We start from the raw sequence: 22,114 nt of genomic DNA on the forward strand, positions 1-22,114 counted from the left end.
AGACTGGGCTATTTGACCAATCAGAGCAGAGTAGACCAATTACAACAGACTGGGCCATCTGACCAATCAGAGTAGACCAATCACAACAGACTGGATCATCTGACCAATCAGAGTAGACCAATCACAACAGACTGGGCTATTTGACCAATCAGAGCAGAGTAGACCAATTACAACAGACTGGGCCATCTGACCAATCAGAGCAGAGCAGCTCTCAGAGAGGCGGGGTTTAGAGAGACTGAATCTTCAAACGAAGCGTTTCAGACGCTGTGAGAAAAGAGCTGATGTTGCAATGGATATTATGATAATATGAACGTGTTTTTTGACCTTGGATGCATGTAAACCTGTCGTGGGAGACTCGTTTAAAATAGAACCTTTAAAATAGCATAATAGTTCTATGATTATTAAGTGCTTTCCAAGTAATGCAAAAAGAAAAGCATAACAAAAGCATAATTTGGACTGTATTCTGAATGTATTAATTGACTTCAGGCAGTTGTGCTGATGGACGTACCTTCCCTCTCCGCCCCACGCTCCATTAGGAGTGATCATCACTTCCCTACAGCGGTCACAGCGTGTGTTATACACCAGCAGCTTCAGCGCTTTCCCCTCAGACGCCTCGATCAGCGAAAAGAAATCCTCCGACTGCAAAAATTAACGTGTGATTTCACGTCAACTTTACATTCATATTCAAATGCAGTGTTTCAGTGTGATTCTGTACCAAACCGGCTTCGATCGGCTGATAAACACATCTTACTTCCTGCAACACCTGATCTGCGCCAACAATGTAATCTGAATAAGGCTTCAGTCCCGCCAGTTCAGCGGGTGAGTTCGCTTCCACATCCTGAAACAACATTAGACTAAGTCAATTAAAACCAATGAAACAAACAATGGCCTGGGAAAATAAACATACAGCGTATGTACTAAACGTCTTAGTCACCATGAACAATGCAGTTTATTCTGAATGATTCATCTGTGCACATCATTATTATTATTATTATTTTTAATCATGATCCTGGTAATCTTGAATCAGAATAGCTTCCCACTTTTTTTTTTCCAAGGAAAAAACCTTTAAATATGTCATTTTGGTGATCAACGATGAGGTTTAAGGATTAAAATGATTGACTACAGGGGGACTTTAAGTACATTAGATAATGTGAACTAAGAATAAACAGCATTTATTCATCTTTGTTCGTTAATCTCAACATTTACTAATACATTTTAAAGATTAAAATGTGCTATTTTAAATTTAGTACACACAATGTAAACTAACATGCATATTTCTATTAACTAGCATTATATTGCATACTTTAATATTAATTATTAAATAATTTTCAATAGGGGTCTGAGACTTTTGGACTCAATTGGACTTTTAAAATCTTTTTTTTATCTCACCAGCACATGCCAGACGTTGTGATTGGCCCCTTGGAAAGTGCAGAACCGGACGCTGGCCCCCAGTAAACCCTGACCGCCCCACATGTTACTGGGAACGACCTCCAGCTCTCGGATCCTCATCACTTTACTGCTGTAAACCTCCAGCTTCACCGGCTTCTCCACATTAGCCTTCAGGAGGTCCTTCAGCGTGCTGCTCTCTTTATTCTGATAACACACACACACACACACACACACACACACACACACACACACACACACACACACACGCTTTAGGCTCTCAGTTTGACATCAGAGCGTAAAGTATGCAAGGAGTTATTCAGATTATCATCATCATCATTATGATTTGTGACTTCTGGTTCTGACTCATCATTTTTAGTGTGACGCGTCTGCAATGGTCAGAGATTTAGGAGTTTACATCTCACCAGTCTGGTGTGTCCAATAGACAAAATAAAATCAAAGAAGGGCTCCAGACCGGCTCGTTCTGCTGGAGAATTCTCCTGGATCTGGGAATTAAAGCAGAAGATTATGGAAGAAAGCACATGATGGTTGTGTAAATCATAATTATGACGAAATTGACACTCATAAGTAGCGATGCACCGATATTAAAATTTTGGTCGATACCGATAACCGATAATTCGCAATATTTGAAAGCCGATAACCGATATATTGCCCGATAAATCTAAATCCAAATTTTTATATAATTTTTGAGAGCCTGATTACAAAAACAAAAGTCTCACAATTAAAAGCCGTGTCCCAAGCACACAATTATAATGTTCTCATTATAATTTTATGTAGCTTATATGTCAGACTTGCGTTAAAATGCGCACTTAAATGTATTTTCCTTTTTATTTTTGAAGTTATTCCAATCATATTTAAAGCAATTCAAAACCATCATGTTGAACATCTGAAGTGTCTCAACTGAAAGAAATTATTATATTATGGCTTTAATATATCGGCCATATTGTCTTATAGGGCCGATACCGATATGGTGGCCGATATATCGTGCATCCCTACTCATAAGTCGAAGTCATAATTATAAGTCAGTCAAAATCTTGTCATACTTATGAACAAGAGATTAAAAAGTCAAAATTATGACAAACAAAAGTTATATTTGAATTTGCCATAATTTGGAACTGATCCAGAAGGATCTTGGTAATCTTTTTAAAGGAAAATCCTATAGGATTTTAAGACCCCTATTTTTCCAAGTGACAATATTGCGATAATTACTCTAATAAACACAGAATTCGAGGAAACCTTTACACATCCCTAGATTTTGGATTTTAAAATGCTGTGACACTATAAAACACGCTTGACAAACCTTAAGGTCATATGTTATTTACTTTATCAAACCTTATGTCTTTATTCCTCGATGTCTAACTAAATGCAATACTGAGTAAAACAGCTGTTAATGTCGCACTCACCGCGTGCACGTGATACCCGCTCTCTGCAGCAAACACGCTCTGGATCAAACCCATCATGAACTGCGACGTACGAACACCCATCCTACTACAGCGAAGCGAAGCTCATGAATATTGATCAGTACATGAGGACGTTGCTTAGTAACCTTCCTGAAGTTTATCGTTAATATTCATTCAGATGTCTGCTTTTAGCCAATCAACGTAGACTTCTGTCTGAGCGACTCGTGACATCCAGCCTTCGCCATAGTAGGATTCGTCCGTTCGCTTTTTTTTTTTTTTTTTTTTTTACTCTTTCTATTTAACTCAAACATTAACGAGACGAAAACGGATAAGGATACAAATAAAGTGATATAAAACAACATCACGATTTGTAAATTCGACACCGTAGTGTTATTTAAACAGACGTGAGTAATCAATCTTTGAAGATCGCTAGGAATCGATAACACAGGCGGCGGTATCTGTGTTTGATTATTATTCCTGTGCAGGTGTCTAGCAACGACAGATTTCCGTTATTTTAAATCACAGGTGCTGTTTGATGCCGCTAACGTTATTATAACTCGGATTAGTTTAATTATCCGGGGAAAAAATATGTCAGAAAACGATAAAACATGTTTGGTAAGTTTTGATTTCATATGTTCGGTCATTTTTTTGATCATATTTGAATGGAAACCTACATTTAGTGAACTGCTATAATGACTGATGTTTGCTTCAACAGCCGTTAATTATATATTATTTGAGGGAGAAATGCTTCAGACATGCCATAAATACAGCTGTGAATAATTTAAAGTTGTATAATGATGATCCAGTGCTTCGTTTCTTCAAAGCTTGCGCAACTCTGATGGAAGGTAGGCTAAAGTATGACTTTATGTATGTATTATTATGAATAAAGTTTTCAAAAGGGGGAGAGCCATACCATAGAAGATCCGTTTTAGTTCCTCAAAAAAGCCTGATGTTAAAATAACAATTTTTCTTAGTATGAAGAGCATTTAAAAAATCTAAAGAACCTTTTTTTCCTCGTTAAAGAACCTCCCTTTTGTGTAATGGAAGGGTTTAATGGATGTTAAAGTTTCTTCATGAAACCGTCGATAGTAGACCTTATTCACAGCAGCGCCATTTTTGATTTCAAACGGGCTGTTGTCACACCCGTCATCATGGCGCTGCTCTGAATAAGGTCTATAAAGAACCTTTATTTTGAGTGTTTCCATTTTCCCTACTTTCCTTATTTATGTATATATGATAGTTGTTGATGACTATGAAAGTATAATGTTATATGATGGCTGATAGTTGATAATGATGATAATGATGATGAAGGCTCATGCACATACATCGCAGGTCACATTCAAGAGGCTTTGCGAGAGCTCGTCCAGCTGAAAGATCATCCACATCTGTCTCTGTGCTCAACAGTAGCTCTCATGTGCGCACACAAACGTTGCGAAACCATTGGTAACTCTGACCCAGCCGCTCAGGACATACACTGAACCGAATGAAACATTGATTCAGGGATAATGTGTGTCTTTCTGTGTGTCCACTTGAGATCGAGATGCTGTGAATGAGCTGAACTCCGACCTGAAGCTGTCTGGATCCACAGCCGGTGACAGAGCGTTGTATTACGCAGCGCTGCTTTACTGGATCCTGGAGCTGAACCACAAAGCAAAAACATGCGTCAAAAGGATGCTGAAACTCAATGATACGTCACCAGAGGTTTGCACGGCTTTCTGATCGATCAATGAATGTTTGGACGTGAGGAGTCGACACTGAAATTAGAAATGCACTGATATGAACATTTTGGCTGATACCGATAACCGATAATTCTTTATATTTGAAAGCCGATAACCGATATCTTGGCCGATAAATCTGAATCCAAATTTTTATATAATTTTTGAGAGCCTGATTACAAAAACAAAAGTCTTACCATTAAAAGCCGTGTCCCAAGCACATAATTACAATGTTCTCATTATAATTTTACCGATACCGATATGGTGGCCGATATATCGTGCATCACTAACTTAAATGTAAGATGCCTTGTTTAAGACCTTAAACATTGCGATTGCAAGAGCGTAGTTGGAAAATTGCATTCAAACTTGCTGGTTTGCACTAAACACAAAGCCACAACTTGTTTTTCTTTATTACCAGGGGCTTATTCTCAAGGGCTGGATTGTGTTGACCTCTGACACGGGAGAGAACAGACATCAGGCTATACGTTACTTTGACAGCGGTGTTCAGGACACGGGAAATTTATTCGGACTCATGGGAAAAGTAAAACCTGTCTTTACAAGCAAACGGATGATCTATTTTGAATCTTACAGGGACTAAACTGTTTCTTTGACGTGCAGATCGAGTTCTTCATGGCGAAGCAGAATGAGCAGTGCGCTCTTGACATTGCCAATCAGATCATAGTCTCTCATCCAGACTTCAGCCCGGCGCTCGTGGTGAAGATGAAGGTGTTCATGTCTCTGCGTGACTGGGATCAAACCGAGGACGTCGCCCGGAGGTGTGTGTTCACTGTTCCTCTGAGCTTTTATGTGAATAGGTAGTTTTAGACGTTATTCAGTGACTTTGCTTGAAATGTGTAGAGTTCTGGAGAGAGACAGGCATGATCTGAAAGCTCTTCAAATGATGACTGTTATCGCGGCGGCTAAGGATGGAAATATGGAGATGGTAATTCTGTTTATTTTAATTTTTAAGTGTAAATGGACTATTTAAAAACTGAATTAAATCGTTTATACCACTCTAATACTTATGAAAGCACTTATTATTAAAGTCCCCCTGTGGTGAGAATCCAGCTTTTAATGTTGTTTATGTGTCTATATCGTGTTTTTTAATATGCTTTAAGACAAACCATGTGTAAGTTCATAAGTCGACAGCATTGCTGAGTATTTCCTCCTTAAAACTGCAGTGAACCAAAGACAGTCTCAAACACACGCTTTGAAATCGCTGGTGTTTCTGACGTCACAAACTACCTTGTAACCAATCAGATCAACGTGTGATCGTCAACCAGTGGATCTCTGAGCTGAGTGAGTGAGTGGAGGCGGGGCTCATTCGCATATTCATAGAACCGTGCATACTAAATGAGGCGAGGGTGTCGAGTTACAGTCAAGATATTTTAAGACATGATGATTTTTTTTGTTGTCATTTTGGTGATTTAAAGGTGAGTTTTAAGGGATACAATTATTGACTACTGGGGGACTTTAAAAATGGCATGAACTTTTTTCAAAAATGCTGTAAATCAACATGAATACAAATATTATATTTTTCAGTTTTCAACTAAAAACAGAAAACTTTTTATGCGTTTTGGCTGTTCATCTACACTTTTTATCATCTCCGTATAAACTACAAAAACACATATTTGTAACAACTGTGACGTCATGCACATGCGTGTAACGTGTTCTTTAAAAGCGCGTAGTTTCTTTACAAAGTGACATCGCCATCTACTGGCCTGGCATCAGAATAGAGCGTTTTTAGATTGTTTTGACAATGTTGTCGTCTATACTAGGGTGACATTTCCTGTTTTCACGTCCTGGCTGTCCTGGCTGTTTTTTATAAAGTGATGAAAATGTCCTGGTTTTCATTATTTTTCATTGGGCCATTAAGCGTGTACTTTAAATACATGCTTGCTTTTGCACACAACACATATGAAACCGGCTTAGGCTTCTCCCCGTCTTGTTATAATCAGCGCGTTCGTCAATCCGCAGCGGCAAGCAGAGAGCACGTCAGAATACAGAGGCCTGTGTGTGTGTGTGTGTGTGTGTGTGTGTGTGTTCATCTCTGCCTCATTGGTCTGTCACTGCTCGTCAATGTCAGAATATTTGAAATGACCAATCAAATCAAAGTAGGTGGACGTTACGTTCACAGAATTTTAGCAGCGTGACTCGACTCTTCAGTTTACGGTCCAGTGTGAGATAAGATGTAAGTAGCTAACAGCGTAAAAAAAAAAGCCCAAATGTAATTCACAGATGATTTACAGAGAAAATTCCCGTGTTTTCGTTTCGGTCGGGATCTGTGTAAAGCAGAATGCATGACCTGCAAAGCTGGCACGTACGTGTCAGTGTCAAATAAAGGTGCTAGCGACCTAGAAGCCCACATAAGGAAAGTATAGGCTACAAGAGAACATCAGGAGGATTGAAATAGTTTTTTTACTGAAATAGTGTAGTAGATTTTTTATTTTAGTAGTAGATTTTTAACCTATGGCCATGAAAATAAATAGTGTCATGTAAAAGGTGTTAAAAGCAAAAAAAAAAATGTTTTTTAATAGTATTCTATTGTTGCGGGCCAAACATTGAATGGAAAGGATGTATTACTTTATGTATTAAAGTTGCATTCACCCCCCAACCACGCCCCCACCCTTAACCACGCCCCCACCCTTAACCGCGCCCCCACCCTTAACCACGCCTCCCCAAACCACGCCCCCATCCCTTAACCACGCCTCCCCCAAACCACACCCCCCATCCCTTAACCACGCCTCCCCAAACCACGCCCCCGTCCTGTTTTCTGAAAACTTAAATATGGTCACCCTAGTCTACACGCAAAGGGAAATGCTGTTGTGTAAACATACCCTAAGACTGAAAACCATATTTAAAAAAATGTAAGCTTCCTTTTCCTTTTATCTTAGACACTCTTATTAGTCTATGACCCACAAATGTTATTCCATTGTGTATTTCAGGTGAAAGAGCGTCTTCAAGCTTTAATGAATGCAGTTGAGATCTCTGAGCCCAGTAATCCCAGCCTGCATCTGGACATCACAGCACCCATCAGCCGACTGGTGCGAATCACTCTCAATATAATCACTAAACATTCGCGTCTGCTTATACACTGTCAGTGCTAATGTGTTAATAGACCAGGCTTGTTTATTACACTTTAGCACTGAACACACACCGTCCTCACAGGGGTTTTGTGCATCCCTAAGTGTCTGTTTCCATGATACTTCTTGCCCTAGGGTTGTTTCAGAGCTATTAGTTTTTGATTTGGAGCTTGTTTCACTGGCTTGAGACTAATCTCTCCGTCCTGATTATTTATTTATTTAGTATTATTTATTTATTTTTATTGTAGTTATGCAAAAACAAATTGTGACACTATATACATGTGCTAATATACAAAATAAACAGGACAAACAAACTTACAGCCAGAGTTGTAAAGTCCAGGTTCAGAAAGTAAAAGTCGTCCTCAGTATTTTGTTCCAATCACCTGGATTTGCTAATTAGCACAGTTTTTTAGCCAGGAGAACTAATTAGTGAAATCAGCTGGAGGAGTTCATGGGTGGAATAAACATATTCCAGGACTTTTACTTTCTGACCCCTGGATTTTACACCTCTGCTTACAGCCAACAAAAGTCAATTCTGATAATTCCTGTGTGTGTGTGTGTGTGTGTGTGTGTGTGTGTGTGTGTAAATGTAAATGTAAATGTATCTAAGTGAGGGAATGGAAGCAACCAGTGAATATAAACCAGAGAGTAGCTGTAAAGTATAACAGATTTACCAATAGTAAAAACAACAAATACAAATATATAACTATAATATTATAGATATTATAATAATAATAATATCCATCCTGATTATTACAGTATAGTCTTTGAAAAGCTCCATACTCGTTCTCCCCCACTGCAGTGCGGACACAACACCGAGATCCTTCAGATGCTGACTGTGTTTGTGCGTCGGGTTTCATCACGAGCACCAGCGGCGTCTGATGTCCTCTGTGAGCTCGGCGATCTGCTCAGTCTCCAAGACAAGAATAAAGACGCTCATAAATGCTACTCTACAGCACTGAAAACAGACCCCAAATGCACATCTGCATTAGTAGGTACAGTATCGTCACATCCAGGCAGCAACATTATCATCACTAATGCAATGTCAAACTGGGCTGACATGAACTAACAATAAACTCTTTTATTTGTATTAACTGTTGACAAACTGTAACAAATATATTGTTTCATTATGCTATAACAGTAATAAGAAGGAGAGTTTTGTAACGTGGATTTGATGGAATATGTTTTTAATTGTCATTTAAATTGTCCAGTTGCAAAAAAAAATCTTAATAGTCCGAAAACAGGCTTCATTTAAAATCTGTTAAGTTCCAAATGTTGCTATAGTATAGACATATAAATCTATGCATTGACATATTTTTATCTTCATAGGCACGATCAGATGCCAGCTGATGTGTGATCAGCTTGAAGAAGCCGCCCAACAGCTCGCGTTCTTCTGCGAAGTGCAGGAGTCTCTTGGAAACGTAGCGGTAAAAAGCTGAAAAATAACAGTTTCTATAAACAGACTCTCTTCTTATTACACACGTTTAGTAGTGGCATTAGACCGTATTCAAGAAATGTGTAATAATTAACCCTGATTAAGCCTTTAGTAGTGTAGTGTAACTGTGATGAACATATGTTTGATTAAACAGGAAGTTGCTCTGCTGAAGGCCATTTTGTCCAGGAAGCAGAAAGCAGACGAGGAGGCGGTGATACAGTTTCTGAAAGACTCCGCAGAGCTTCATTTCTCTGCTCTCCGTGGCTTAAATTATGGTGTTGAATACCTGCAGATGCTCGACCTCAATTTCCTCCTGCGAATAGTGCGCATGCACCTGGAGTCCAAGCAGGTATTATATCCTATATCAATTCATTAGCAAAATCAAGGTCCTGGGTTCGATTACCAGGGAATACAAGAACTGATAAAAATGTAATCCAGTGTAAGTCCCTTTAGATAAAGGAATCTTGCATGAATGCAAATGTAAGAAAAGAGGATTTTTACTTCTGGAATTAGTCAATTAGTTGTTTTTTTTGTGTGTGATTTCACAGGATTTTCTCCTCATTCCTGGACAAACTCCACCATTTTGGCTCAAACACGCAAATATGATCTTAGAAACGATCGTCAAAGCCATTCCTGGCATGTCAGCGAGCTGTTATTATATGGCCTACGTCAAGTTCCTTCTAGGCAAGTGTGTCGAGATAGAGGAACATTTAAATGCGTCACCTTGAGGTTATGATAAACGCTGCAGTGATAACAATCCCAGAATGCCTCTGCAGGCGATCAGAGGACAGCCCAGAAGCTTCTGAACCTGTGCATGGAGAGTGAGCCGACCGTGCCGGAGATCCACCTTCTGCAGGCCCGACTGCACCTGAAGGCTGGAGACCACGGCTCGTGTCTGAGCTGCCTGGAGGCTGGAGTCAGCATCAACTTCCAGGTCAAAGTTTTGTTCAGTCAAGTACAGTGTTTTTTTCTTGTGTGAAATGCACTGTATGTGGAGAAGCCTTTTTACCCCCTTTGTTTTTATTTTATTTGACATGGACGAACCATATTCATTTGCTTGGGTGTTTTAGCACACATGCTAATTTTCAACACCTGTCCACAGGAGGCTTTTAGAAAGAAAATACAATAACAATACTGATAACAAAAGTAATAATAACAATACTAAAAAGGATAAAGAAAATATACCATTTGATTACAGATGCAAAAAAAAAAAACTTTATTCAAAATTATTTACATACATAAGTTATAAAGCAAAAGCATAATCAGAAAATATCTCAGTAGTAGGTTATTCATGCGAGCACTGTTGTTTTGTTTTTAGCCATTAAGTCCTCTGTTAAAAGCATTGCCATCCATGCATTGCTTGAAGTCCACTAGTTGTTCATGACTATTATTACTATCTCTCTGACCATTAGATTTCAAATGGAAGGTTTTTTTTTTCTGTCACTTTTGACTTCAATATAATGTGTCCTTGCTGCATAAAAGCAAAGACTATAGAATAACACAACATGCGTTTCTACTATTGTTTTGAATGGGGAAAAGTGCAATGCTCTATATGGCGGAATAAGTCCCGCCTTCTAAATCAGAGCCAATCACTGATTGGTAAAGTCATCGCAGAAGTTCTAGTTTCTATAGAAACTGTCATACGCACACTTTCACTGCGCTTGCGCATTAGCTTGTTCCAGCCTGACATTTTTTGTTTTCTGTCATGATTCGAGCGTTTAGAAACAAAATGGATGAGACAGTTATCAGATTTCATTGGAGATTTCAAATATGAAATTCAATCGTAAGCTTGGCGAACAGTTTAGGAGAATTTGATGTTTCCCCATTCAAAGAGATAGGAGCTGCACTTGCATGCCCGAGCGGCGTTTCAAAGATGGCCGCCCAGCGAAATCTTATGTCTTAAAGGGATTTAGATAAAAGTATGAATTTCTTTATGAACTTATGAACGGTAGTGTAACTAGACCTCCGGTGTTTGTGTGTTTATATCTTGAGCTCATGTCTGTGATTTGTCTTTTACAGGTTCGAGATCGAGTCCAGTTCAATCTGCTCAAATCTCGTGCTCTGCTGAGGTCTGGAGACCTGAAGAACGCTATTCAGTGCCTGAACATCACAATGAACATGGCAGGGGTCCGCAGACCCTCAGAGGGCCCACAGTCTTCAGTCTCCAGCAGTGAGCGGGTGTCTGTGTACCTGGAGCTCACAGAGGCCCTGAGACTCAACGGACAACAGGTTCAGTCTGCACATTCACCAAAGGCAGTGTTGGGAGTTACTCATTACAAGTAACTTGAGTTATGTAATCAGATTACTTTTTCAAGTAACTAGTAAAGTAACGCATTTTAAAATTTACAACAAAATATCTGAGTTACTTTTTCAAATAAGTAACGCAGATTACATTGTTTTCCCATTTCTTGACTGACAGCTCTCTTGTCCTCATATTGAGACAAATCGAAGTGCAGAGACGTTGTGTGTGAACATGATGGTTATTGTAGTTCTAGACTAAATGTGAGCATTTACTCTCACTTGCACACAAAAAAAGATTCAGTATTTCTCAAAATTAATAAATCAGTGAAATGCAGAATCAGAATTCTATGCAAACCTCCAATAACTAAATATGTTAAATAAAACATACATTTTTATGCATTTAATCTCACTTTATTGACCAATATACTTGCTTCTGACCTTCGATGATTCAGTTACACCATAAGCAAAAATGGCTATAGATTTTTTGTTTTTATTGGTAAAGAAATGTTAAACTTTTTTCTCCTGTATCCCATTCTTTCGTTATCCAGAATGGCAGAACAGCTGCTAGTTACTTTTTAAGGGAGTAACGCAATATTGTAATGCATTACTTTACAAAGTAACTTTCCCCAACACTGACCAAAGGAATACCCAAAAATGATTAAAAAACATTTGAACCAACCTAGCCTGGTTAAAACCAGACCATTCTCAGTAGTAACTGAGTTATGGTCTGGCAAAGCTTCATTAATAACTCATTTCCAAAGGGGCGTCACCAACGGACGTCGCTCAAATGCCTCTGGGCACAATTGGATAGACCTAAAACCAATCAGAGCGATCGTCATCGTGTAAAGCCATATGCTGCGTCCCGAAGTTACACTACGCCATAAAAGTATGTACTCTTTTTGTGAAGAAAAGGTATTTACTTTTGAATGTGTAGCAAAAAAGTAGGCAAGCTCTGGGACATACTACTTCGTCATCTTTATCGGACGGATCTGTCGCGTGCGTCCTGTCACATAAACTGCCCTGTCAATCATCTCGTCACAGTTAAAATCCTTTATTAAATCTAATTTAATTTCCTACCGTTTCGGAGAGAAATGTAGCAGCACGTTCATCTGCCAGTGGGTCTTTCATGGAGACTGTCCTCATGTGTTTGCAATTTTAATATGCATTTAAAAGTTGCTGCGCTTCTCCAGCTGACGTCGCTCAAATGCCTCTGAGCGCAATTGGATAGACCTAAAACCAATCAGAGCGATCGTCATCGTGTAAAGGCCGCCCCAACGTTTCTGATTGGTGCCGCGATTTCGAGGGATTAGAAATGGCCTTGAATGAGCTCTTTGCCAGACTACTTGCAGAGCAAATCTAAATTTGCCGGAAGTTGTCTGGGTTTTCCCAGGCTAGAACCAACCAGCACCTTCTGAGCTCTCTGGTGTCTTAAGAATGCTGTGAAACGTTCTCTTCCCTCAGCACGAGGCCACTAAAGTTCTGCAAGACGCCATTCTGCTCTTTAAAGGGACACCAAAGGAGACGCGTGTCATGCTTGCTAATGTGGATCTGGCTTTGGGGAGAGATGATGTGGACGCCGCTGTGGCCATCCTGCAAAACATTCTGCCTACTGAACCAACCTACATCCAAGCCCACGAGAAGATGGCTCGCATTTACCTGGAGAGGAAAAGAAACAAGAAGCTTTACATAGCATGTTACAGGTGAGAACTCTACGTACATCGTTTATGAGTGACAGGTCATGTCCACGTCATTTTCTCAAAATCGTAAGAGAAAATGTTTAAATTGAATAAATTATTTTTATGATAATAAGATATTGTAATGGTGATATTTCTTTTCCTGCTGTAAATTAATATTTATATGTAAATGAATAATATGAAATATTTACTTTTTTTTTTATTAATTTTTTTATGCTGATTACAGTCATTTTTACTGTTTAATTAAAAATATCTTAAAAATCTTTTTTTATTCACAAAAGTTTAAGTGCATTTAGAGGTAAAAAAAAAAAAAATCTATTCCATGTAATGAGAATCACTATTGAGGATAATTGACAAAAATATTCAGAAATTTAAATTTGGGGTAAAATAAACATAATTATTAAAATAATTTCACAATGTAAAAAAAACAAAAAACATTTCTTTTAACTATTTCTTTTGAAATATGGGTGACATGAGTTTCACTCTAAAGCTGTAAGAAAACTTCTTTAGTATCTTTAAAAAAGTATGTTTTTGCGAAAGCATGTGGAAGTTTACTTGCCATCTTAAGCTAAAAATGTTTCAGAGAAATAAGTGAGCAGCTTCCAGGACCTCATACGAGCATCTTACTGGCTGATGCCTTCATGAACATACACCAGGTATATATTACATGTCCTGGGATTTTCATTTGGCTTCTCCGTACTGAACATCTCACAAAATCTTTATGAACTACAACAAATATCTTGTTTTTAAAGCCAGAGGAAGCGGTCAAGATCTACCAAGAAGTAGAGAAGATTGCCCCTGAAGACACATTAGCCAAGAAAATAGGCCAGGCTTTAGTGAAGGCTCATGAGTATCACAAGGCAAGTGGCTTCTACAGGTTTACAGAGGACATTTACTCTGATAACAGTTAAAGGAAGGGTTTGTTTCTCATGTTTCAGGCGGTGAGCTACTATGAGACGGCTCTGAAGACCGATGCGCTGGACTGTTGTTTGAGTATTGAGCTGTCCGAACTGCTTCTTAAACTCAAACGATTGGAGGAAGCTCAGCAGGTCCTGGAGAAGGCCTTGGAGCATCAACCTAGTACTTACATCTCAAATAAACATGACTGAATGCCACGAGAAACAGGAATTATTGTTCTCAGATTGATATTTTCTCTCTGCTTTTGCAGCTACTGCATTGACTACAATGATGAATGATGTAAAAGTCTTACGAGTGTTAGTAAAAGTGCTACGGGCCAAGAACGAGTCCGCTCTGGACGTCGTGCAAAAGGTTTGTGAGTATTTTCAAAGTTACATCCAACGGTTGGTGCCCATATGTTTATTTACAAGTTTTCAGGGTCTGCTAGAATACATTTACATTATTCACAGTTAGAAAAAATGTTTTCTTATACTGTACATTTCTGCTACAACCCTGTGCCTGAAACGCTCTAAGTTCCTGTTTTGCCTTTCTGAAAAGCCCAGTCTGTTCTGATTGGTCAGTTCAACGACGAAAAAAAAAAGTGCAAGCAGCCAGTAGATGGGCATTATGCAAATGTGTAGCATGGTGACGCAGCTAAATCATAGGCTGTGTTTGAAATCCTATACCCTCATTCACTATTCCCTACATTAGTCCACTAATATAGTTCACTTGAGGAAGTGAATGAAATCGTTTGTTCTTGTTGTTTAATATTTATTTGAAACTTAGCAAACTGGATAAGATGAAAAGATTTATCTTGAACTCTGTCATGAAAACTTATGTATAAACCATAATTAAACAATTCAATAATCAATTAAACAGAATTTATTCCTGTGTGATGTTACGCTGTACCCACATTGGACCAGCGGGTTGAAAAATGGATGGATGGATGGATGTTTGAGGTGTGTGCGCCATCTTCTGGTCAGACGCGGTAGTTCATTCGACACGCGACTCTCACAGTGCATTATGGGTATTCTCTAGCCATTGAGCGTACATCGGTTGTGCACTTGTTATTGCGGTGCATTATGGGATTGAATGAGTGCACTCGATAACGTCCACTATGGTTTCAGACACCACTACAAATGGCTGTCCCCTCAAATGGTGCCTTATTTAAGGGTATAAGAGGCGATTTTGGACACAGCCATAGAAATAATGTCAGTAACGGACTACAAACGTTTTCAGGCAAGTGTTTTCTGTCGGACCGATTCTTTTCCCCTTTAAAACTGTGAAACGATTCGACGCGACAAAAGCAGATAGAACCCATTATAATCAGTTATGCTGTCTACAGCGTCGCACCAATTCCTGACAATAAACATTTACATTTACATTTAGTCATTTAGCAGACGCCCTTATCCAAAGCGACTTACAAATTAGGACTAAGTTCAGCGAGTCATCATAAAGAGGCAAAAGCAACAACAACGCAAGAAGTGCTCAAAATACAAAGTTCAGGTATTATTCAGAGTAGCATAAGCCTGATAAGTGATGTTTCAGAGGGAAAGGACATTTTTTTTCTATTTTTTTTCTATAAGGTTAAGTGCTCAAGATGCCCCGTTCAGTTTCTGATGTATTTAAAGCAAACGTGCTACTTCTGACATGAAGAACAAGTGGATTGCAACGTGTGCGCATTGTTGAGGCAGGTTTTTTATGTGCAAACAAATATAAGTGTCTTTTTGCTCTTCTGTCAGGCACATGATATCCAGCAAAAAGTAGTTTGCCGTGTCACAACTGAGCATCCAGCGGAATTAGAGGAAGAGAGGAAGTTGTTATCGTCCATCTGTTGTGACTGGGCTCATGAGTTTACCCTCAAACACGACCTGGAAATGGCCAAACAACGCTATACAGACGCTTTAAATCACAGCCCAGACAATGAAGAGGTCAGTCAGTGAATGTAGTTGTGAGATTTGGAGGGAATGTTTTATTATGTCACATTTTGTCATGCTCGATTTTGTCCACCTGCAGATCATCTTTCATCTCGCTCAGTTACACTATGATCATCAGAAACTGGACTATAGCGAGGAACTGTGTGGGAAGATCGTGCAGCTCAACCACAACCACACCGCTGCCTCAATGGTATCGTTTTCCAAATGAGATTTAGCCATTAAATCCCTTCAACATTTCTCACATTATCATAGTTTAATCGCTATAGTTTAGAAAATGGTAATAAAATATGACAAGAACTCATACATGAATTAGTTGAATATCTGTCAGCTGTTAAATTTAACTACACAATTAGATAATACCAGTTTAGCTCAACCAATCACCAAGCAATGCTTCATTGTGTTCAGTCTGTGTGTAAAAAGAGCATTACTGCATTTTGGGGTATAATATGTCACAGTTTACTTTATTTTGCTATTCTCACTTATATGAACTATAGTGTCCTGCACACACTAGTTAAAAAAATATCAAAAATTAAATCTGGTGTCTGACTAATTTCTGTTTTGACTGTATGTCTGTGTGTTTGGGTTTATCCTCAGCTGTTGGCTGATACATTATTTTGGAAGAACCAAAAAGAGGAAGCAGTCAAGATGTATGCTTGTATAATGGAGCAAAACCCAGGTGTGTTTCTGACATAACTCAAACATAATTATTACATTCAAATATTTCATGTCTGTTTCCATTTACGGTAGACAACTTTCATGCCATGGCCAAGCTTCTACAGATTCTGCGCAGGATGGGGAAACTAGACGACGTCCAGTCTGTTTTTAAGGCGTGTGAAAAGTTCTGTCTGCTGTCTGTCAGAGAACCGGGCTTTAATTACTGCAAGGGGTTTTACTTCTGGTCAGTGAACAATAGTCTATTGAAAAGATTAAAGATGGTAAGAGAAGTTTGTTTCTCATGAAGTTTAACCATTTCACCTCAAACTAAGAAAAAAACTAAGAATCACTTTCAGAATAAATTTTTTTTTGCAGATGATGAACAATAAAAAAAATAAACAGCCAATCAGAATCCATCTAAGCATGCGCTTAGAATAAACAGAACGATATCGTCCGCTGGTGTGTACGCTAATACAGTTATCGTTCTTGGTGTGAACGAGGCCTTTATTCTCAATGGTCTTTATTCGAATTTCGAATTAAAAATTCAAACATAATTCAAAACATAAAAAAAAGACTTTGAATTACGTTTTTTTCTTTGTTCTCTATACAAAGACGTAAATGTGTGTGTGTGTGTATATATATATATATATATGTAGTCATTCATTCATTCATTCCTACCATTAAATTTATAGGTAAAATTACTTAATATGATGCATTTTTTAGAAAATTGTATTTGTTTGTGAGTCATTTGTCAAAGTTCATGAAAACAAAATATAAAATATCTTAATGGTCCTAAATTGTGCTAAAAAAATGTTGTGCTATATAATTTAATATATTTTTATTTTATTTTTTATTTATAGGTAAAATGATGACTTTTACATTCTGAGAATTTTTAGAAAGAGATAATGTACCTTGTTTGTGTGTCAAGTTCATAAAAAATATAATAAAATTCTCCTAATTTTTTTTATCCTTGTGCTATATAATTTTATAATAATTCATTTTTTTTATTTTTTATAATTAAAACATGACAGACATTTCACTGATTTTGTGAGATTCTTCCGAACATTGAATTTTTTTAGAGAGAGAAAATGTAATTTGCTAAAGTTCATGTTCATGTAAAGTTCATTGCCTGTGTTTTCATTTCTAATCTAGACTAACTAATAGAGGGCAATTTATTATTATTTCTAAATATGGGCTCAAAGTATTCTTAAGCCCCGTTCACACCGAGGACGATAACTATAAAGCGAACGATAAAGATATAGTTCTAAAAATCTTTTTCAGTAATAAAGAATAGCAGAGTTCACACCACAGCTATAACAATAACGGCACAGACTCTATGGATATCGTTGGAATCACTTTCAGAATAAATTTTTTTTTTGCAGATGATGAACAATAAAAAAAATTAACAGCCAATCAGAATCCATCTAAGCATGCGCTTAGAATAAACAGAACGATATCGTCCGCTGGTGTGTACGCTAATACAGTTATCGTTCTTGGTGTGAACGAGGCCTTTATTCTCAATGGTCTTTATAAGAGAGTGATTGGCTGTTGGTGTGATGGTTGACCTCAGGCACACCTACCATGTGACCGAGGCCCTGACGCACCTGAACCGGGCCAGAGGAGACCGGGACTGGGGAGAACCAGCCGTAGAACTGATGGTCCAGATCTGCCTGAACCCTGACAGGGATGTTTTCGATGAAGGACCAAAGGACTGGAGGTCAGAAGAACCGATGAAGTCTGTGTTTTCAGATGTTCAGATGACTTCATGTCTGTTACCTGTGATTGTTTCTCCTGCAGCGAGACAGAGAATGAGATGAGACTGAGCACAGCTCAAAATCTGCTGTCGATGTTTCACCCGCGCTGTAAATCTGAGCAGGACAAACTCCGGCTGCTGTCCAACCTCTGTCGGATCTACAGTAAAGAGGACAGACATGTGGAGAGAGCCGTGCTGGAGCTCACAGACACGATGACCAACAACGTAAGACGCTATAGTCACTGCTAGGTCTCTGAAAGTTATATATCAGGCTTGTTTCGCACACAAGACAACGCTTTCATTTAGCCTTTAACATTTGGAGACTAAAGCACTGACATTGATGTGTGTTGTTTTTCTTTTCAGGAAGTGACTAATCATGATCTTTATGCATATTATATTTATGGATGAATTTTGTACATTGTTCGATGTTGCAGATTCGTACATCATTGACCTCTTACAGGATTATTATAGTTAACTAAAACTAAAACGGTATCACTTTAGTTTAAGGTCCAATTCTCACTATCAACTAGTTGATTATTAGCATGCATATTACTAGGATATTGGCTGTTTATTAGTACTTATAAAGCACATATTAAAGCGTGACTGTATTCTACATCCCTTAATTTTACCCAATACCTGAACTAACAACTACCTTACTAACTATTAATAAGAAGTAATTTGGAGTTTGAGGGAAAAGTCATAGTTAATAGTTAGTTAATGAGATTTGGACCCTAATCTACAGTGTGATCACTAAAACCATAAAAAGGAACTTGAAATAAAATAAATGATAACTGCAATACAATAAAATATGAAAATAGTTCTTGCCAAGGCAACATTTCTCAATATCATTTAACTAAATCTGAAGCTCAAATAAAAATGAATAAAAAAACTATAAAATGTAATAAAAAAATAAATAAAAAAAATTTTGTAAAACAATTTAACTAAAATTAAGATGAAAACAGAAAAATTAATATATATATATTTATATAAAATATACACTCACTCACTCAATCTCTCTCTCTCTCTCTCTCTCTCTCTCTCTCTCTCTCTCTCTCTCTCTCTCTCTCTCTCTCTCTCTCTCTCTCTCTCACACACACACACACACACTCATGGCATGGTGCACTCCCATTACTTCTGTTTTAATGTGTGTTCTGAATGAAATGCTCTCCTGATCTGCAGCTGATGTTAGAGGCATCTTTGCTCGCGATGGCTCAAGCTTTCCTTCAGCTGAAACAGATTCCCAGAGCCAGAAACTTCCTCAAACGCCTCACCCGGATGGACTGGACCGATGCAAACGCGGATCACTTAGAGAACGCTTGCCTGCTCTTGGCTGACATGTACATAAAGATGGGAAAATACAATCACGTGGACAAACTGCTGGACAGCTGCATACGGCATAATAAGGTTTGTGTTTGCTCATGTTAGATTGACTGAACTCAGAAATAAACAGTTTACCTTCTTTGTTTGAGTCTTAAAAATGCACACAAAAAGTTTTGAAGTTTACACACATTTGTTCATACTAATGTTTTAGATCTGCAATTTCTAAAAATATTTTTGTGTTTATTACACTTGAGAATACAAGTAAATATGTAAGTAAGCTTTATTTATAAAGCACCTTTTTAAAAACAGTGTTTACAAAAGTGCTTTACTGAAGAGAAATACATGTGTGCATTCACAGAAAAGAAAAACATACATTCATGCATAATAGAAATAAGATAACAAAATGAAACGCAACAATAAAATAAATCAAGGCTCTAGTGAACAAATGTGTTTTGAGATACTTTTTAAAAATGCATAGTTAGCCAATATAATTAATAGTAAATAAGGAATATTAATATAGTAAATAAAAGTGAAGTCAGTGTAAAATAATATATTATATAACGTGTGTGTGTGTATATATATAGAAATATAGAATGTGCTTATAAAACTGGGGGGAAAATAAAGAAAAAAAGAAGACAGTCTAAGATAAAAAAAAAAACTATTTTTGCTTGGCTTTTCTCCGCTTAAAATAACACATTTTTCACTCAGTCGTGTTGTAAAGCGTACGAGTATCTTGGTGTGATGATGGAGAACGAGCTGAGATACAGAGATGCAGCGCTGCAATATGAACTGGCCTGGAAGTACAGCAACAGAGTCGATCCTGCAGTCGGTGGGACTTTATTATTCCTGTGAAAATAAGAGCATGAACATCATAATCTGCCTTTACAACTGTTGCTCTGGACTCTCATCCGCAGGATTCCGCCTCGCCTTCAACTGTCTGAAGTGCAGGGATTACACGCGGGCTGTTGATGTGTGTCGGCAGGTGCGTGAACCTCACAACTCTTTCGTCTTTCTATAATGTGATGTATTTGTGAATATATTTTGGATATTCTTCTGTAAGGTGGGGCTAAAACATTTACAGCCACAGAATAAAACATTTTAAAAGATAATTGCAACTTTTTTTCTCACAATTGCAAGTTTATATCTCGCAATTCTGACTTTATTTCTCACAATTGTTACTTTATATTACATAATCCTGACTTTATATCATGCAGTTCTGACTTTATATCTCGCAATTGTGCTATAAAGTCAGAATTGTGTGATATAAAGTAACAATTGTGAGAAATAAAGTCAGAATTGCGAGATATTAACATGCAATTCTGAGAAAGAAGTCACAATTACCTTTTTTATTTTTCATTCAGTGGCGGAAACAAGCTTCCACAGAAAGTGTCTGATGTCATCAGTGTTTGTTCTGTGCAGGTTCTGCATCAGCATCCAGATTACCCACAAATCCGCAGTGAGGTTCTGACCCGAGCTCAGCTCTCGCTCCGGCTGTGATGTCATTTCCCCTGCTGTGAAACACTGACATTGAGAGATGTTAGTTAGAGAGATAATACACAAGTTCAAGTGTTTATTAGTTTTAAAGGTTTTATGTTTATGTGCCATAGGAAATGTTTGCGATTAGAACATTAAGCAATTTGTTATATCCAGTGCACTGATAAATGTCACTCCCAAAATTCCTGAAGCACAAAATCTGATGTTTTGTGAACTGCAAATTTGTGTGGATGCAAACGAAATCTCATTTGTATGTATATGTGTGAATGTATTTATGTTTGTATGTGTGTGTCTGTGTGTGTGTGTCAGTGTATGTGTATGTGTTTATGCATGTATGAATGTGTATGTATCTGTTTTGTGTGTGTGTACATTTATAAACCTTTAAACTGTACTGGAAAGCCCTTCTCTTACTTTTATAGCAGTGACAAAATAAAATGTTATGATTTATGAAGTTTATGAAGATCTGAAACAGCATATCAGTGTTTTGACCCCACATATATTTTCATGGACACAGAGCTACAGGTGAGTGTTCCTGTTTTGTCTTTATAATACAGTATGTTGATGTTGTTGAGTTAATATTTAAAGGTGAATTTTCATTTTACTACGTTCTCCATTCATCATCAACTAATTTAACAGACTTTAGAAAGACGGTAGAAAATGACACTCTCCATTAAATTAATTTTTGAAATTGTAAAACAGTTATCACTATAGATGGCTAAAAGTGACCAAGTTTATTTTTTATCCCTGTATGCTTATTTGTGTGTCTTTCAGACGTTCATTGGGTGCAGTTCCTCAGTCATCCTGCAGGAGGCGCCAGTGAGTTCATGAACAATGGAGCTGATTGGCCAATCCACTATGAGGTATTTTTAGGTAATTTGACATGCACTTCTGTAACAATATAGACATATGAGTAAGTAATAATATGAAGTAATTTACGACTGTTTAGAAGAAAAAGGTTCCACCTTCTTTTAGGCCATGACAGAATATTTAAAATCCGGCATTTTTAAAAGTCTAATTCTAGATGTCAAGTCAAGTCACGTTTATTTATATAGCGCTTTTTACAATACAGATTGTATCAAAGCAG

The 22,114-nt window shown here is 37.7% G+C and overlaps 2 protein-coding genes across 3 annotated transcripts in view; one reads left to right on the forward strand and one right to left on the reverse strand.

Moving 5' to 3' along the window:
• The window catches only part of gorasp1b (golgi reassembly stacking protein 1b), a 5,537-nt gene extending 2,629 nt beyond the window's left edge, over positions 1–2,908 (reverse strand). For both annotated transcript variants that reach the window (XM_082183214.1, XM_082183213.1), the window contains exons 1-5: positions 2,811–2,908; positions 1,812–1,892; positions 1,390–1,593; positions 752–838; positions 509–639 (exon numbers count right to left, since the gene is read on the reverse strand). In XM_082183214.1, the coding sequence (XP_082039340.1) occupies positions 509–639; positions 752–838; positions 1,390–1,593; positions 1,812–1,892; positions 2,811–2,891 (584 nt within the window). In that variant the 5' untranslated portion in view covers positions 2,892–2,908. The remainder of the gene's footprint in view (positions 1–508; positions 640–751; positions 839–1,389; positions 1,594–1,811; positions 1,893–2,810) is intronic.
• Positions 2,909–3,333: 425 nt separating this feature from the next.
• ttc21a (tetratricopeptide repeat domain 21A) lies at positions 3,334–21,330 on the forward strand. The gene is made up of 29 exons (XM_082183515.1): positions 3,334–3,422; positions 3,523–3,652; positions 4,140–4,250; positions 4,342–4,508; positions 4,941–5,063; positions 5,141–5,298; positions 5,381–5,465; positions 7,468–7,566; positions 8,408–8,600; positions 8,935–9,032; positions 9,195–9,389; positions 9,589–9,724; positions 9,817–9,974; positions 11,060–11,269; positions 12,743–12,981; positions 13,559–13,631; positions 13,728–13,835; positions 13,914–14,055; positions 14,144–14,244; positions 15,615–15,803; positions 15,889–15,999; positions 16,404–16,485; positions 16,557–16,707; positions 18,034–18,180; positions 18,261–18,441; positions 19,396–19,620; positions 20,245–20,365; positions 20,451–20,518; positions 20,956–21,330. The coding sequence occupies exons 1-29, from the start codon at positions 3,396–3,398 to the stop codon at positions 21,031–21,033; spliced, it is 3,906 nt and encodes a 1,301-aa protein (XP_082039641.1). The 5' UTR covers positions 3,334–3,395; the 3' UTR covers positions 21,034–21,330.
• The last annotated feature ends 784 nt before the right edge of the window (positions 21,331–22,114 follow it).

Source organism: Leuciscus leuciscus (genome assembly GCF_965113295.1).
Source record: "Leuciscus leuciscus genome assembly, chromosome: 11".
In the NCBI taxonomy this organism is placed as follows: Eukaryota; Metazoa; Chordata; class Actinopteri; order Cypriniformes; family Leuciscidae; genus Leuciscus; species Leuciscus leuciscus.

Bases quoted from the DNA above. Each gene is read 5' to 3' on its own strand.
- ttc21a (XM_082183515.1), top strand. From the start codon at position 3,396: ATGTCAGAAAACGATAAAACATGTTTG. The intron at 12,982-13,558 runs GTGAGAACTCTA...AAAATGTTTCAG, and splicing joins CTTTACATAGCATGTTACAG to AGAAATAAGTGAGCAGCTTC. The intron at 16,000-16,403 runs GTATCGTTTTCC...GTTTATCCTCAG, and splicing joins ACCACACCGCTGCCTCAATG to CTGTTGGCTGATACATTATT.